The sequence below is a fragment of the Zingiber officinale genome, chromosome 2B, assembly GCF_018446385.1.
Source record: "Zingiber officinale cultivar Zhangliang chromosome 2B, Zo_v1.1, whole genome shotgun sequence".
Classification (NCBI taxonomy): domain Eukaryota; kingdom Viridiplantae; phylum Streptophyta; class Magnoliopsida; order Zingiberales; family Zingiberaceae; genus Zingiber; species Zingiber officinale.
Window position 1 is genome coordinate 124,218,741 of NC_055989.1, and position 17,602 is coordinate 124,236,342.

General features: G+C 44.8%; 1 protein-coding gene across 1 annotated transcript; it reads right to left on the reverse strand.

The window, feature by feature from the left end:
* Positions 1-3,975: 3,975 nt before the first annotated feature.
* LOC122049511 lies at positions 3,976-6,511 on the reverse strand. The gene is made up of 5 exons (XM_042610884.1): positions 6,434-6,511; positions 5,690-6,347; positions 5,122-5,545; positions 4,914-4,995; positions 3,976-4,486 (listed from the first exon to the last, which is right to left on the reverse strand). The coding sequence occupies exons 1-5, from the start codon at positions 6,461-6,463 to the stop codon at positions 4,280-4,282; spliced, it is 1,401 nt and encodes a 466-aa protein (XP_042466818.1). The 5' UTR covers positions 6,464-6,511; the 3' UTR covers positions 3,976-4,279.
* Positions 6,512-17,602: the final 11,091 nt, after the last annotated feature.

Here is a 17,602-nt window from a genome sequence, read left to right on the forward strand (position 1 = left end):
AACCCTTAAAATTGTATGATACATGATTAATAATTAGAAAAAATATCTAAAAAAACTCATTTACATATAAATAGATTGCTAATTTTACATATATATGCAATCATTTATACTCAACACCTCATATTGTATGACTACGTATATAAATTTAAATTAACTAGTAATTTAACTATCATTCTCACACTCAATAATATTTATATTTTCATATCATAAAATGAAATAATATAAATTTTTTATTAATACAATAATAATAATCAATTAAATCTAAAAAAAATGCTCTCTTGGTTTATAAGATGATCCCATTTAAAGGCCCACAAAGCACCCAACGTACATAGAACAACGAAGGAAGCAACGAGTTTTAAATTAAAATTAATGAGTGAAGAAGAAAAGAAATTAAGTGAGTTTTTACACCCTTTTTCGTTATGCTGGACCAATCACTGCCCGAACTGACAGAATCCTATATCTCCTTTCGCTATATTCGCTATACTATATATAGTATATATAACTATATATAATATATATATATAGTATTTTATATAAATACAAATTGAATAAAATAAAGCAAAAAAAATAAATAAATGAAAATTGGACGGTTCATTTATTCCCATCCAATAAAAAATTCTATGGAATCATAACACAAAAGTAGAAAAGAGTGTTCGGATTTAGTCATATCATTAGATTATATTGACAATTCCAAAAAACTACATAGCAGAAACTATTGAATCATTTAATTTGAATATTAACTCCATAAATAATCTTCTAAAGACCTTTTGATTCCGTAGAATACTAAACAATAGACATACAAAAACTTGTTATTTTGGGAAAAAAAAAAAAGACAGAATATTATTGATAAAAACTAACTCAAAAATAATTAAATATATATTTAAATAATCTCAAACCCCTAACTCTAACTTGGAAAAGACAAAAAAATAATAAAAAAAAAAGACAAAATCTTCAGGGTCTTTGAAAAAGTTTTAAATGATATTTTTTGGATTTGAAACTCGAAAGTTAAGGATAAATATTGAAATTAATTATAGATTTATAAACAAGTTTTGATTTAATATATAGGGTCGTCTCAAAGTTCCACGAGGCCCTAGGCCAAAAAATATTTACGCCTTTAATTATATTTTTTTTTAAATTAATTTTTTCTTTATTTTTTTATTCAGACCTGGGACTAACAACGACGGATTTAACATTTTTTTAATAAATCATATTTAAAAAATTCATGACATGTAATTTTAATTTGATGACATTTCAAAGTTCGACTATTACCGACACAAATATATAAGAAAATTCTCATACAATTGCTAATAATCTATATTTGGGTTCATAGTTCATTCCTTCTATAATTTATCATTTATACAAAATAATAATAAATATTTTGAGGAAAAGAAAAGAGCGAAAAAAAAATATTACCGAATGAGATAGGAGAAGAATGTCTTCTTAGAGGACCAATGAAGGAGGACAAAAAATACATAGAGCACTAATGAGAGAATGAGTAGATGATCAACTAATTACAAAATGAGATGAAAAAAAAAGACATTAGGTGTAAGGTCTTATATAGTTATTTTGCGCCCTCGGGGCTATGGTGCAGTGATAGGGCATCCAGGTTGTCACCCAGATATCCGCAATTCGAGTATTAGCTATGGCGAATTTGCAAGAATTTTTCTTCCAAATGGGGCGCACAACTAAAGGATGTTGGACTTCTGGGCTGCCAGCTGCGAACGCTTCTTGATTTATCCTAGCCGCCGGTGGGAAACTTCCGTGGGGTCGGGCCGATCACCCCAAGCTCGACGTTACACAGCCTGGTTAATCATTTTTTTTATATAGTTATTTTGTAGCTCTAGATATGATTTTAGGACTAGAGAATATAATAATTATAATTAATATGTAATTAAATGTAGTTGCCATTGTAATTAATCGAAGAGCACTATGGAAATTGAAAGGAGCAAAAGCTGAAGCAAAATCGTTGCATTGGAAGCCAGCAAAATCTGAAGCAAAATCGTTGCATTGGAAGCCAGCAAAATCTGAAGCAAAATCGTTGGATTGAAAGCCAGCAAAATCTAAAAAGCACTAGAATGAAAATCGAAGCAAGCTAAATCTGGAGCAAAATCTAAATGAAATCTATTTATTTTTTAAAATAATAATGGACCCTAATAAAATTGGGCCCCTAGGCATAGGCCTTAATGGCCTATGCCTTGAGCTGGGTTTGTTAATATATTATAAGTCTCGTGGTTTAATCTGAGTCAAAATTTATGACCCCTCAAAGTTTCCACCGATCCTGCTCTGATTCTGTTATGATCCTATTGTTCCTGTTCCGATTCTACCGATCTTGCTCCAATCCTACTGTAAAAATTGATTCTACATGATTCAGGATCAATTTGTACTTTCGGATCATAGGATTGTGCGATCCTACGATCCAGGATTGCAATTTTACAAACACTGCTCTCAAAGCTTCTACCGATCCTACTCTGATTCTATCCCAATCCTACTGATCATGTTCCGATCCTATCGATCATGTTCCGATCCTACCAATCTTGCTATGATTCAACTACAAAAATAAATTCTACACAATTCAAGATTGATTTTTTGCTTCTAGATCGTATGATCCTACGATCCTATGATGCAGGATCGCAATTTTACAAACTATGACTGAAACACTACATTTCGGCTATTTCATCCAATATGTTATCAGATTTCAAATTCAAGTTGCCATCTGCAGAGTCATCAACAAAGTTAGTCTTCTTCTTGGAGAAAAAGATACCATGCAATTCTTAAGTTTTCAGAATTGGTTAAAAACACCATGAAATTTTATTCCTAATTTTCTTTCATTGGTGTTGCAAACAAAGATGAGATTAAGAGTTTAGATTATTTTACTCCAAGAGAAAATAGATGCTGGAAGCAACTGACAATAACAAATCTCATCGAATAGCAATTAATGGAGTTAACAATGTTGAAGTTATAAGTGAGATTAGGATTCTAATCACTTAATCTGAGAAGGGAGAAGTATCTAGAGGAGATTAAGATGCTGAAAATGATAGATGTTGAGAATTATTTCAGAGAAAAGAGAGAGTAAAAAGAGTTGCTGAAAATGATAGTTATTTCACTGTCAGAAAAAAGAGATGCTAAAAATGATAGACAATATCTAATCTCATGCATGCAAATCCTTCTTTGTATAAATCTTTTAATGACTTATTTGTAACTTGATGTAGGATCAACCCAAATTTTAAAGGATCGACTCTTGACTCGAAACTTGGAATCAGCCTCTGTCGACCGTCACGCGTGCGGAATTTTAAAATTTACATTGTTACTGAACTGTAACCACCAAATTTCGGGTCCAAATTCCACCATTTAGGCCCTTTTCGGAGAAATTTTGTTATTTTTAGTAATTTCCATTTTTATAGTATTTTATGGTATTTCTAATATTTATGGGTTATCATGCTTTGTTAATTACTTTCTGTTAGGATTTTTGTTAAGAAATTTCCTTTTATGATAAAGCTTTCTTCATTTCTTTACAAGATAGGAATTGAGGGTCATATATTAGGATTTCTTTTCTTTTCTTAGTTCTAGGCTCTAGAGTGTATATAAGCACTTTACAGTTGTTATGAAATTACTCCTCCATAGTGAATAATATTTCTTTTTTTGGTAAACCTGACAAGTTTCTCTTTATTTTTGGTGTTCTCTCTTCTTGGTCTCTCCTCCAATCTCCCTTCTTGTTAATCCGCCCGCAGGATAATCGCTATCATATCCGACGCCATAGCCCCTTTAGATTTTTGCCAGAGGTCAACGTGTGAACACTTATATTTTGGTGCTTTTATTCCTTCATTTCTACAACTTTCAGCTAATTTAAGAGCAATATTCATGCCAAACTATACCCATTGATGAAGGGTAACCCAGTGCACGAAACTCTCGCCATGAGAGGTTCCGAGGAAGTATCTATTGTATGCAACCTTATCCTATTTTTTACAAAAGGTTGTTTCCAGAATACCCACTGATGAAGAATGAACAAAATACAAATTGTTACACATGATCATTCATGAGATCAGGAGAAGGTTTGATTCCAGGAGGATGAAACTTATGATATTTGAAACTATTCCCATATTTATATTCTATATCAAAGAACAAGCCAATGGCAAGTATCATACTGAAGATGCACTATTAGTATAGGGAAAGATGACAATGATGACTAGACTAGCATATCGAAAGAAGGGCAGTGCTAAGGAGATGAAAATTCCCACAACCCTAGACTGAAGCTAGTTCTCCACATTCACCATGAATGAATCTAGAGATATCCACAACAGCTCAAGTAATGGGTTGAAGGCATTTGACCTGTTTGCCGTATATGCTTTGCTCTACGGGAAATCTCCTCAGCTTGCTTGTTCATCTGGGCTTTCACTGCTGCTTTCTTTTGTTCCACTTGCTGTTGTGTCGTAACGAGCTTTTCCGTCATCTTCTTTTTGGCACAAGCCATTACTCGTTCTGCTTTAGCCTGTTGTATTGTTTGTGAGAATATGATCAAAGCTCTGTGTCATGTAACATGATTGAACTACAGAAGTACAATTCGAAGCCTTGTTTCGAGGCCAAGGATTCAATACTATAACTTAACAGAATTCATATGTATCCCAAGTCTGTATTAGCTGATAATATGATATGCTTCTCCATAAACTATTGTGAGAATATGATCAAAGCTCTGTGTCATGTAACATGATTGAACTACAGAAGTACAATTCGAAGCCTTGTTTCGAGGCCAAGGATTCAATACTATAACTTAACAGAATTTATATGTATCCCAAGTCTGTATTAGCTGATAATATGATATGCTTCTCCATAAACTATAACATGATTTGTTCTCAAGCACATTTCATGCTGCTTCCATGTTTTTTGAATTTATATGATTCTACATTCAGGAATCATACCTCAGCATTCTTCATTTTAGCTTCTATTTTTGCCTTCTGGTGAGTCTCCCATGCTTGGATCTTGACATGTTCACTTTTACATCTGAAGAACAAACAAACAAACAAACAAAATTTCTTTCTCACTTGATATACAGACCTAAGTTCAAATCCAAAATCTTGTTCTTTATATAGTGGAAGCTAACATTGTTCAAAGATTAAATAGGTATACCTGGCTAAGTATTTAGTGTTCTCAGCTTCCTCCCATGCTGTAGCAGAGTCTTCATATTCCCCTTTTGCCTTGCCGATGTCAAAGGTTTTTGGTGAGGAACAAAATTGTTCTACCTCTTTGCTAGCCCAGGAAGCTATGCTCATCTTGCCTAGTTTGATGCCAAGAGCTTCTATTTCTCTTCTGATATTCAAACGCGTTTGTGCTTCAGTCAATTTATCTTTGCCACCTCTATTTTCTGAATCTCCTTCAGTGCTCTTTGTGTTCATATCAGTAGACAATGGTTCTGCTGCTCCTGGTCGTCTTGGGGATGACGACAAAGAACAAATGGAACTCCCATTTGGAGTTACTGATTGGAGAGGAGTAGGGACTGGAGTCATTTCTGTACCCATGTTCCTCATCGACACCGTCTGAAGAGTTGAAACAGCTGCACGATCTCGATAGTTAACAAGTATTGAACCCAATTTCTATAGTTCTCATCTACAAGCTAGACTATGATCTAACAACAAGAACAATTGACAAACAATTGAGCGAGCTAAAACAGTAATGTTAATATGGAGAGTGAGCATACCTATTGGCTCACCAGTAACCCTTCTCATTAGATCACTTGCAGATTTCCAACCGGAAAGCACAGTGTCAACATCTTGGGTGAATTTGACATTCCTTCCACTTTCCAAAGGCTGCTTGACTGAAGGTCTGTGTTCCACTGTCATAGAACTTGTATCGATCATCTGTTGTGCAGGACTTGTTTGCTTTGTAGGGTACTGGCTCATTGAAGCAAGTTTCTCTTTGACATTTGAGTCTGTTCTTTGCCGATTTATTATCCATTTCTCTGCATCATTCCATTTCGACGGAGCATGCCTATCAAAGAGACCAAGAGACTGTTGCCTTGTTCTATCAGTGTGATGAAACTCGAAGCCAGAGGCCACGTCGAAGCCGGTGGTGTTGCGTAAGCTGCCGCCTTCATCAGAATCTCTTGTTGGATTCATTGTGCTCAGGTTAATGCTGCAGAGAACTCGATGATGAACACTTTCAGCACTTGCATTTGTCTGCGATTGATGAACGATTCCAAGATCATTCGAATCCTTAGAGCTCTCTGTAGTGGAGAGTAAGCGGTTCCTTGCATATCCCAAATCCTCGTTCTTCAGTGAGTGTATCCCTCCTTTACTTGAACTATTTCTAGAACCCATCAGTTTCATCCTCAGTTTAGTTGGAGAAAGCATTCCAATCTGCAGTCACAGACAGATCAACAAAAAATCACCGAATTATATGAAAGAATCGTATAAAAGCCAAGAAAAGTAGCTTAATTTGTTACCTGCGCCTTGCGGATCTTCTCGTAGTCCATGGGCTGCGCCTGCGCAGGGAGAGCGTGGCTTGTATGGAAGACGAAGTGCGAGAGGTTTTGAATAAGAATGTTGGGTATTAATACGAAGCACTTGGTCCCGTCGAATTATTATTAAGTGAAGGGTTTTTATGCAAATTTCCATCCCCGCTAATTTTCTATTATTTTATATAAAAAATGCACACTGTTATAATTATTTTTGTCCTCATATTTTAGGATTATAAATATATGCCGAGGAGCACGCTTTTATTATTACTAAATTTGCACGTCCTTATTCTTCCATATAATAAATTAATTAGTGGACTCATTTTAGAAAATTAACTCACATACTTTGATTTACACTACGATTAACTAATTATTCAAGCTATAAGAGAATTGAAAAAAAATATTTTAAAATAATAGGGTTGCGTTTATTATAAACTAAAAATCAATTTAAATAAAATTTACTTTTTTAAAAGAATTGTTTTGATATGTAAAACTTTAATATATTCAATTTAGGGTTAAAAAAGTAAACTAATATATAATATATAAATCAGACTGCGATGTGAAGGGGGAAAAAAATGAAAATAAGGAATATAAAAGTGGTTCCGTAAATTACTCAAATAATCATGTCTTTTACAATTTAGGACACATATTTTTTAGGTATTGCTTGACCACCCAAAATGATGGTTCGTTGAAACAAAGTGTGTTTTTCAAATAAACATCAAGTGTGATACACGGTCAAAAGTTCGCCATCAACTTGAAAAACATGCAATTGCCGCCGGCCATCAATGGGCCCATCATCCTACCGAACCGGACCCAGTTTTTGACCACTTTTAATTGGGCCGGATAATTTATTTGGTCAATGCAGTCGGACCGCAACAATCGCGCGCGGATTCCGCATGCCATTTAAAATCCGGAACCATTTGGGTCAACCCGTTCACACCGGCTGAAGCATGATTAGGAGTTGGGACGGCAGGAGGAAGGGGTTTGGTCGGTCAAAATTGAATCCTTAGTCAAGATCGATCAACCTATTGATTATTCCCCCATTTATATTACTTTTATAAATTTAGTTATTCAAATTTTTTAAACGAACTAATTCTAAAATAAAAATGGAAGATTTAATTTTTAAAATAAAATTTTAACTGAATTAATCAAAGAAATTGATTTTTTTTAGAAAAAATTAAAATAATTGAATGAAATTTTAAATATGGCCGGCAAACTTTTACATATATGATGTACGAAAATAATCAAATTCTCGTTACACGAGAACATGTTCTATCACTTACTATGGTGTGTCATGCCAGGCCCCATTTAAGTTGAAACTTTGAAACCCTTGGCAATTTTAATCATTAGTTTGGCTCATCAATTTCCCAAAATATAATCTATAATTTATATAGTGAAAAGTATGATAATAAATATGCACATATAAATTTTAGCTAGCATTTAACATGAACAACTAGGCAAGGGATATTGTTAGGATCGGATTCTATATACTCATCCAATGTTTATTCTCATACTCATTGATCCGGTAGTAAGAGTAGAGGGGCCCCGCTCTGAGAAGTCAACGCCACGTGGAAGTCACAGTGACAGACGTCCATCCGGAGAGGGCCGAGTCCGACCAGACTCCCGGATAGGGACGGGTCCGACCGGACGTTCGGCCGGCCAATGGAATCGAACGCCCGGAGGGAGGGGTCCGATCGGCTTGCCGACCGGACGATATACGGCTGATGGCTGCGCCGCCGAAATCAGGGTTCCGGCGCTCAGGGGAAAAGGTCGCGGGCCGAGCGGACCTCACGCTCGGCCAAATCCATAAGGTAACACTGCTAACAGTCCCCATAAAGCACATGAGGGAGGATCTCCCCAAGTAAACCTTCGCATATGTCCGGCCGGATGTTGAGGGAGATGTCCGCCCGGAAGCCAGATTTGGAGCAAAGGGGAAAAGGACAAGGAACGTCTTTTTCTGACAGCAGGTATGTTTCACGTGTGGGCCATGCTCCAAATCTTGTGACAGGGGATTCCACTGTCCCATCGAGGACATGCTAAGACTGTAGCAGTATGGGTTAGGGAAGCTCACTGACAAGTCCTTACTGGAGTATGGGCTAGGGACACGTGTACACCTCGGTAGGTGTACGCTCACTTCTTCACTGCCCTATATAAAGGCATTCATTCTTCGTCGGAGGTACGCGGTCTACGAGTTTTAAAGTCACTGTTTCTTTCTTGAGCTTCGCCTGACTTGAGCGTCGGAGGGTCGCCGCCGGGAATCCCTTCCCGGCCCAACTTCTGTGCAGGTTCGCCGGAGCTTTGTGCCGCCAGTCGAAGATCCACGCCAGCAGCCGGAAGCGCCACGTGCCCAGCGTCCGTTGATTCGGCATTCGGACAGAATCAAATTGGCGCCGTCTATGGGAACATTCCTGTATCCGAGCGGGAAACAATGGATGAAGCTGGACGACAACACATGGTGACGCTTTCGAACGAGGAACTCGACGCCCTGATCGAGATAAGAGCCGCCAAGCTTGCGGAGCAAAAACAGAAAGCCACAGCCGAGCGGCCCGAGCAGCAAGCAACGTCAACGTCTGGAGGTCGAGCGGAAGCACCGCCGGCCACCGTCGCATTTCATCGAGCCCTATTCCGCACCCCTGAAGTCGTACCAGCTCATAGAGATAGGGGATCTTCTTCGGATGAGATGCCTAGACGAGACAACAGAAAAGGGAAAGCCCCCCGAGCAGACTCATCTCCCGAGCGGATCAATCGCCAATTTTCGGATGCTATTCTGCAAGACCCTCTGCCCAAGCACTACGTGCCTCCGACGATCGGCGAGTACAATGGGACAACCGACCCGGATGATCATCTGGGTAAGTTCGATAACACAGTCACCCTCCATCAATACACAGATGGAGTAAAGTGCCGAGTTTTTCTTACCACTCTCTCGGGATCGGCTCAACGGTGGTTCCGGAGGTTGCCGGACGGATCCATCACAAGCTTCAAGGACTTCCGAACGGCCTTCCTCCATCATTTTGCAAGCAGTCGGCGCTATCAAAAAACGAGCGTGAGCCTGTTCACCATCAAGCAGGAAACCCAGGAATCACTTCGAGCTTACATCCAGCGGTTCAACCAAGTAGCGATGGACATTCCAACGGCCACCTCGGAAACCATGATGAATGCCTTCACGCAAGGCCTAGTAGATGGGGATTTTTTCCGATCACTCATCCGAATGCCACCCCGGGACTATGATCACATGCTACACCGGGCGAACGAATACATCAACGTGGAAGAAGCGCAAGCGGCTAGGAAAAAAGAAACTCCAGCCGAGCGGGCTCCTCCAGCCGAGCGGAAACAGCACGCCGCTCATCAGCCGCCTAGAGGACCAAGGGCCGAAGCAATCCGATCCTCCCACGCCAGGTCTCATGTGCAAGAGGTAGCTGCCGCCCGGCCCAAGCCAAAGAAGAAATGGACCCCGATGTTTTGCTCCTTCCACCGGACGGATACGCACAACACAAGGGATTGTCGAAATCTTCCCTTCGTGGCTCATCCTGCGCCCCGGAATGCCGGACGACGGTCTTCCTCAGTCGACAGGCAACGGAGAACTCATGACGCCGATCGGACGCGAGCTGATAGGCCACAGCAACCAACTCCCGATCGGCATCGTTCTCCAAGGCAGGAGAATCGCCGAGCGTCCAGAGAACGGTCTCGACCGTCCGCTCGGGAAGAGGAAAATAGAAGCAATACTTCCCGAGGCGAGATCAACGTTATTGCCGGCGGGCCGACCGGAAGAGACTCCAACCGAGCCAGGAAGGCGAGCGTCCGGCAACTCCAGATTCATTAGGTCGGTTGTAGCCGAGAACGAGCGGAAGGACCCGAAATTAGTTTCGGGCCCGGGGACTTGGAAGGAGTTGAAGTACCCCACGACGATGCCTTGCTCATCAAAGCGGTAATAGCCAATTATACTATTCACCGCGTATTTGTTGACACAGGGAGTTCAGTCAACATCATATTCAAGAAGGCGTTCGATAGCTGCAAATTGATCAAGCCGAGCTGCAGCTCATGACAACTCCGCTCTACGGGTTTATGGGCAACGAGGTTCAGCCGGTCGGACAGATCCGGCTGGCTACCTCGCTGGGAGAAGAGCCGCTCAGGAGGACAAGAACAACAAACTTCGTGGTGGTCGGCTCTCCCTCGTCCTACAACGTTATTTTGGGACGACCGGCTCTCAGCGAATTTCGAGCGGTCGTCTCAACCTTCCACCAGAAGATCAAGTTCCCCGTGGAGGACAAAGTGGGAGAAGTACGGGGAGATCAACTAGCAGCTCGGCGATGCTACATCGAGATGGTCCGAGCAGAGGCCAATTCCGCTCGGAAGGCGCCCCGGATCGAGGTAAACGTCATCACCGAAAAGCCACCCTCTTTAATTTATGAAGAAAAAGAGAAAGTGTAGATTCACCCAACCCGATCGGAGACCACTACCTTTATAACGTCCGATCTGGAGGAGAAACAGAAAGAAGAACTGCTCCAATGCCTCCGGAGAAATCATGATGTTTTCGTCTGGTCGACACATGAGCTGCCCGGAATTTTGCCGAGCATAGCGCAGCATGAGCTACATGTCCGGCCGGACGCACGGCCAGTAAAGCAAAGAAAAAGGGACTTCAGCGCCGAGCAGAATTCAATCATTCGAACGGAGGTGGAAAAACTTCTGGAGGTCGGCCATATACGTGAGGTGCAGTTCCCGAGCTGGTTGGCTAACGTAGTATTAGTCTCCAAGCCGGGCAACAAGTGGAGAGTATGCATAGATTTTCGGGATCTCAATAAAGCCTGCCCGAAAGATTTTTATCCTCTGCCCCGGATAGATCAGCTGGTGGACTCTACGGCCGGCTGTGAATTAATCTGTATGCTCGACGCCTACCAGGGCTATCACCAAGTGTCGCTCGCCCGTGAAGATCAAGAAAAAGTCAGCTTCGTGACGGCCGACGGCACTTATTGCTATAATGTGATGCCGTTCGGATTGAAGAATGCGGGGCCACATATCAGCGCTTGATGAATAAAGTGTTCAGAGAGCAGATCGGACGGAATCTAGAAGTTTATGTGGACGACATTCTCATTAAGTCCATCCGAGCGGTCGATCTCTTCAAAGACATGGAGGAAACCTTCCGAACGCTGCGTAAATATGGAGTCAAGCTAAATCCCCAGAAGTGCCTGTTCGGAGCAAAAGGAGGGCGCTTTCTGGGGTACATAGTGACCGAGCGGGGAATCGAAGCAAATCCCAGCAAGGTGAAAGCTCTACAAGATATGCCGCCTCCAAGAAATACAAGGGAAGTGCAGCGTTTGACCGGTCGGATAACCGCTCTATCCAGGTTCATCTCCAAAACCGCCGACCGGAGCCTTTCTTTTTTCAAGATCTTACGCAAAGCTACAAAATTTCACTGGGACAAAGAATGTGACCAGGCGTTCGAAGATTTGAAGGCATATTTGAACTCTCTCCCGGTATTAGCCAAGCCGACTGCGGGTGAGCCACTTCATATATACTTGTCTTCAACCGAGCATGCAATCGGCTCAGCTTTAGTGAGGTCGAGCGGAGAAGAGCCTGTGTATTTCCTTAGCCACATTTTAAAAGATGCTGAATCTCGCTACACTGGGCTCGAGAAGCTGGCTTTCGCACTGGTCCTTGCCGCTCGGCGCCTTCGTCCATACTTCCTGGCGCATACGATCATTGTCAAGACCAATAGCCCGCTCGGACGTGTCCTACTAAATCCAGAGGCATCCGGACGGCTCATCAAATGGGCGACGGAGTTGAGTGAATTTGATATCCAATACCAGCCCCGCTCGGCGATCAAAGCGCAATCCTTGGCCGATTTTGTGACTGAGGTGCAAAGGTCGGAGCCGGAAGCTATGTGGAGAATATATGTGGATGGGTCGTCCACTCGGCTCGGAAGCGGGATTGGAATATTGTTACTCTTCCCACAAGAAGAGAAGATGCACTTATCCGTCCGGCTGGATTATAAAGCTACCAACAATGAAGCAGAGTATGAGGCCCTCATAGCCGGCTCGGCATGTGGGAGCCGGTCGGGTAACGCTTCACTCGGATTCGCAGTTGGCCGCTCAGCAGCTCTCTGGTACCTTCGAAATCAATAGTGCTCGGCTCAAGCTCTACGCTGAAGCCTTCGAGAAGCTCAAAGATGACTTTAGAGAAGTTATTATCCAGAAGATACCCAGAGCAGAAAATCAAGCGGTCGATGAGTTAGCCAAGCTCGCGAGCTCAATAACGCCGATCGCCATTCAGCAGCCAATTGAAAAAGTATTGTTGGTGGCGCATGTCGACCGGATGGCAGGCCTCACGATTCCGAGCGACTGGAGAACACCCATCATAGAGTTCCTCCGCTCGGACGCCAAACCATCCAATGAGTATGAAGCTCAGCTGTTAAGGAGAAGAGCCGGTCGGTTCACACTCATCGGCGACCAGCTTTACAAAAAGGCCTTCTCACGCCCGTTGTTAAAATGCGTGAGCTCGGAGGACTCGGCTTACATCCTCCAAGAAGTACATCAAGGATCGTGTGGAGGGCATCCGGGCGGACGATCGTTGGCCAAGAAGATCCTCCTGGCCGGGTACTTTTGGCCGACTTTACAAGCAGACGCCGCTCGGACCGTGTCGACGTGCCTTTCATGCCAGAAGTACCATAACTTCAACCACCGACCGGCAGAGGAAATGAAGGCATCTACAGTCTCGTGTCCGTTCGACCAGTGGGGAATGGATAGTGTTGGTCCACTTCCTATGGCGACCGGACAGCGGAAATTTCTACTAGTGACGGTAGATTAATTTTCCAAGTGGGTGGAGGCAGAGCCACTAGCCAGGATCACCGAACAAATGGTCAAAAAGTTCATATGGCAACACATCATTTGTCGGTTCGGCATCCCTCGCCGACTGATTTCCGACAACGGACGGCAATTCACAGGGACGGTGCTGGAGGATTGGTGCAAGAGCTACGGCATCGAGCAACACTTCACGTCCGTGGCTTATCCCCAAAGCAACGGTCAAGCCGAAGTAGCCAATCGGGAGATTCTTCGTATTCTGCGCGCTCGGCTCGACCATTTGGGAGGAAGTTGGCCGGATGAAGTGTCGGGCGTCTTGTGGGCCATCCGGACGACTCCGAAGGAAGGGACGGGCGTCACACCGTTCCATTTGGTGTATGGTGGCGAGGCAGTTATTCCGGTTGAAGTCGGCGTCGAGTCCGTCCGGATTCAGAGTTATGATGATGGCAACGCCGAACGGAGGAACATGGCGCTGGATTTGGTCGACGAGGAGCGAGCCAAGGCGTCCGTTCGGTTGATGGCGTACCGGCAGCGAATGAAGCAAAATTACAACCGCCGTGTAATCCCCAGATCATTTCAGGTCGGCGATCTTGTCTGGAAGAAAGTCAAGCCGGTCGGCGATGTCGGCAAGTTAGAAGCTCCCTGGGCGGGCCCCTTCAAGGTTATTGAGAAGCTCCGATCGGGAGCATATTATTTGGAGGATGAAGACGGGCGGCATCTGGATCGACCGAGGAGCGCGAATCATCTCCAGCCTTATCGAGCGGGGTGAAAAGTGCACGAATGTAAATCATTCTTGTATATGTTAGTCGCCCATATCCTTGTAATGCAGGAAGCAAAATTAATGCAAAGGATGACCAATGGATTCGCCGATCGGCAGCGTCAAAATTAACCTTGAAGACCGTCGAGCTCCGACGTTAAAGATCGAGAGACGAGCCGGCGTCTATAAACTTCCGAGCGGAAGACCGTCGAGCTCCGACGTTAAAGATCGAGAGACGAGCCGACGTCTATAAACTTCCGAGCGGAAGACCGTCGAGCTCCGACGTTAAATATCGAGAGACGAGCCGGCGTCTATAAACCCTCCGAGCGAAAGACCGTCGAGCTCCGACGTTAAAGATCGAGAGACGAGCCGACGTCTATAAACTTCCGAGCGGGAGACCGTCGAACTCCGACGTTAAATATTGAGAGACGAGCCGGCGTCTATAAACTTCCGAGCGGAAGACCGTCGAGCTCCGACGTTAAATATCGAGAGACGAGCCGACGTCTATAAACTTCCGAGCGGAAGACCGTCGAGCTCCGACGTTAAATATCGAGAGACGAGCCGGCGTCTATAAACTGCCGAGCGGAAGACCGTCGAGCTTCGACGTTAAAGATCGAGAGACGAGCCGGCGTCTATAAACTGCCGAGCGGAAGACCGTCGAGCTCCGACGTTAAATATCGAGAGACGAGCCGACGTTTATAAACTGCCGAGCGGAAGACCGTCGAGCTCCGACGTTAAATATCGAGAGACGAGCCGACGTCTATAAACCCTCCGAGCGGAAGACCGTCGAGCTCAGACGTTAAAGATCGAGAGACGAGCCGGCGTCTATAAACTTCCGAGCGGGAGACCGTCGAGCTCCGACGTTAAATATCGAGAGACGAGCCGGCTGTTGGGGTTGCAAGGTTGCAAACATAGTCCCATATTGAAAACACATGGAAAAGATCATGGGTTTATAAGAGAAAGATATCTCCATTGGTATGATGCCTTTTGGGGAGAGCCCAAGAGCAAAACCATGAGAGCCTAGGCCCAAAGTGGACAATATCATGCTATTGTGGAGATATCTAAATTCTTTTCGATCCTACAATTGGTATCAGAGCCCGGACTGCCAGAAGGTTTAACCGTCGACTGTGCACAAGAGCTATGGTCTGATTGAACCATGTGAGCACAATATTGACCTCGAACAAAGAAAGTGGGGACTCCTATGTTCGGATCAAGAGGACCAGACACCAGGCAAGAAGTCCTAGTAGGTCGGGTGGACCGAGGGGCAGGAAGTCCTAGTAGGTCGGGTGGACCGAGGGGCAGGAAGTCCTAGTTGCGGCTAGACAAGGAAGTCCTAGTAGGTCGGGTAGACCGAGGGGCAGGAAGTCCTAGTCGGTCGGGTAGACCGAGGGGCAGGAAGACCTGGTGGGTCAAGGATCGGACGTGGGAAGCCCATGGTCCTTTGTTTGAGGGGGGGGGGGATTGTTGGGGTTGCAAGGTTGCAAACATAGTCCCATATTGAAAACACATGGAAAAGATCATGGGTTTATAAGAGAAAGATATCTCCATTAGTATGAGGCCTTTTGGGGAGAGCCCAAGAGCAAAGCCATGAGAGCCTAGGCCCAAAGTGGACAATATCATGCTATTGTGGAGATATCTAAATTCTTTTCGATCCTACACCGGCGTCTATAAACCCTCCGAGCGGAAGACCGTCGAGCTCCGACGTTAAAGATCGAGAGACGAGCCGGCGTCTATAAACTTCCGAGCGGAAGACCGTCAAGCTCCGACGTTAAAGATCGAGAGACGAGCCGGCGTCTATAAACTTCCGAGCGGAAGACCGTCGAGCTCCGACGTTAAATATCGAGAGACGAGCCGGCGTCTATAAACTGCCGAGCGGAAGACCGTCGAGCTCCGACGTTAAATATCGAGAGACGAGCCGGTGTCTATAAACTGCCGAGCGGAAGACCGTCGAGCTCCGATATTTACGGAAGACCGTCGAGCTCCGACGTTAAATATCGAGAGACGAGCCGGCGTCTATAAACTGCCGAGCGGAAGACCGTCGAGCTCCGACGTTAAATATCGAGAGACAAGCCGGCGTCTATAAACCCTCCGAGCGGAAGACCGTCGAGCTCCGACGTTAAAGATCGAGAGACGAGCCGGCGTCTATAAACTTTCGAGCGGGAGACCGTCGAGCTCCGACATTAAATATCGAGAGACGAGCCGGCGTCTATAAACCCTCCGAGCGGAAGGCCGTCGAGCTCCGACGTTAAATATCGAGAGACGAGCCGACGTCTATAAACCCTCCGAGCGGAAGACCGTCGAGCTCTGACGTTAAAGATCGAGAGACGAGCCGGCGTTTATTGTTCGACCGACTCTACGTTCCGCTCGGCTCAAGGCCCAAAGGTTCTTGTCGGCTTATAGCGAGCAATCCTTGCTAGCAAAGCGGAATCATTACGCGTCCGGAATATTTGCCCGAGCGGAAGGGCAAGGCCAAGTACTTCGCAAGAATGCCTTTCGAATGCCAGGGGTGTGATAATAGGCGAGCATACATCACACATATTAATTAGCAAAAGGACAGTGCAAAAAGATAGGGTGCACAGGAAAACGAAGACCGGCGGTAAACTGGTCTCGGAAGACACAGAAAGCTCCGCGCGGCGGCCTGTGAGGCCGAGCGGTGGGACCAGCTAAGCGAATTTCGAAATCCTCGGGGATTTCGAAATTGTCTGCCAAAATATCGAAGTCCCGCTGTTCGAATCGGGACTGCATAGTGGTGTACCATGGACCGAGCGACTGATCTTCGGGATTGGAAGAGCTAGCCATGGGCCGAGCGGGAGGAGTCAAAAGGCAAAAAGGCAGGAGCGAAATAACAGCAGACGAAAGGAAGTTTCAAGGATCGAAACTGAGAGAGAAATGCGGAGGAAACACCGGAAAGGAGGAAGGAAAGATATAAAACCTTGCTGCGGAGAAAGGGATCAAGGAAAAGGCGCCGGAGAGCGTCGGAGAGCAGAAACAGGATCGCCGGAGCTCCGAAGCGCAGGAGGCAATGGTCGAAATCGCGGAGGCAGGTAAGGAAGAGAAGGAAACGAAGAATTTATAGGGTGAGGGCCGGGCGGCCTCCACCGTTGGATCTAGGTCACAGGAATCAAAGCATGCATCGAACCGTCCATTTCGAATCGCTTCGATCACATCAAAACACCACGCCACCGCCGTCGTACATCGATGGCAGTGCGCCACGTGACATTCAATCATTCGGAGCATTTAATGAAAGCATGCTCAACCTTAATGTCGAGGATTGACGCAGAACACGAGGAGATCCGGTGAAGACCATTGTTGATTCGCTTAAGGCTATCTCTATGGTTGGCCGAGCGGATGATACAAGTATGGAGGAACCGCTCGGCCGGATTCTTAGTCCAGTCAGTCGTACTATTCGCCTCCTTCGACTAGACTTGAAGGGGAGGCAAGTGATTCAGTAGTAAGAGCAGGGGGGCCCCGCCCTGAGAAGTCAACGCCACGTGGAAGTCACAGTGGCAGACGTCCATCTGGAGAGGGCCGGGTCCGACCATACTCCCGGATAGGGCCGGGTCCGACCGGACGGCCGGAGAGGGCAGGGTCCGACCGGACGTTCGG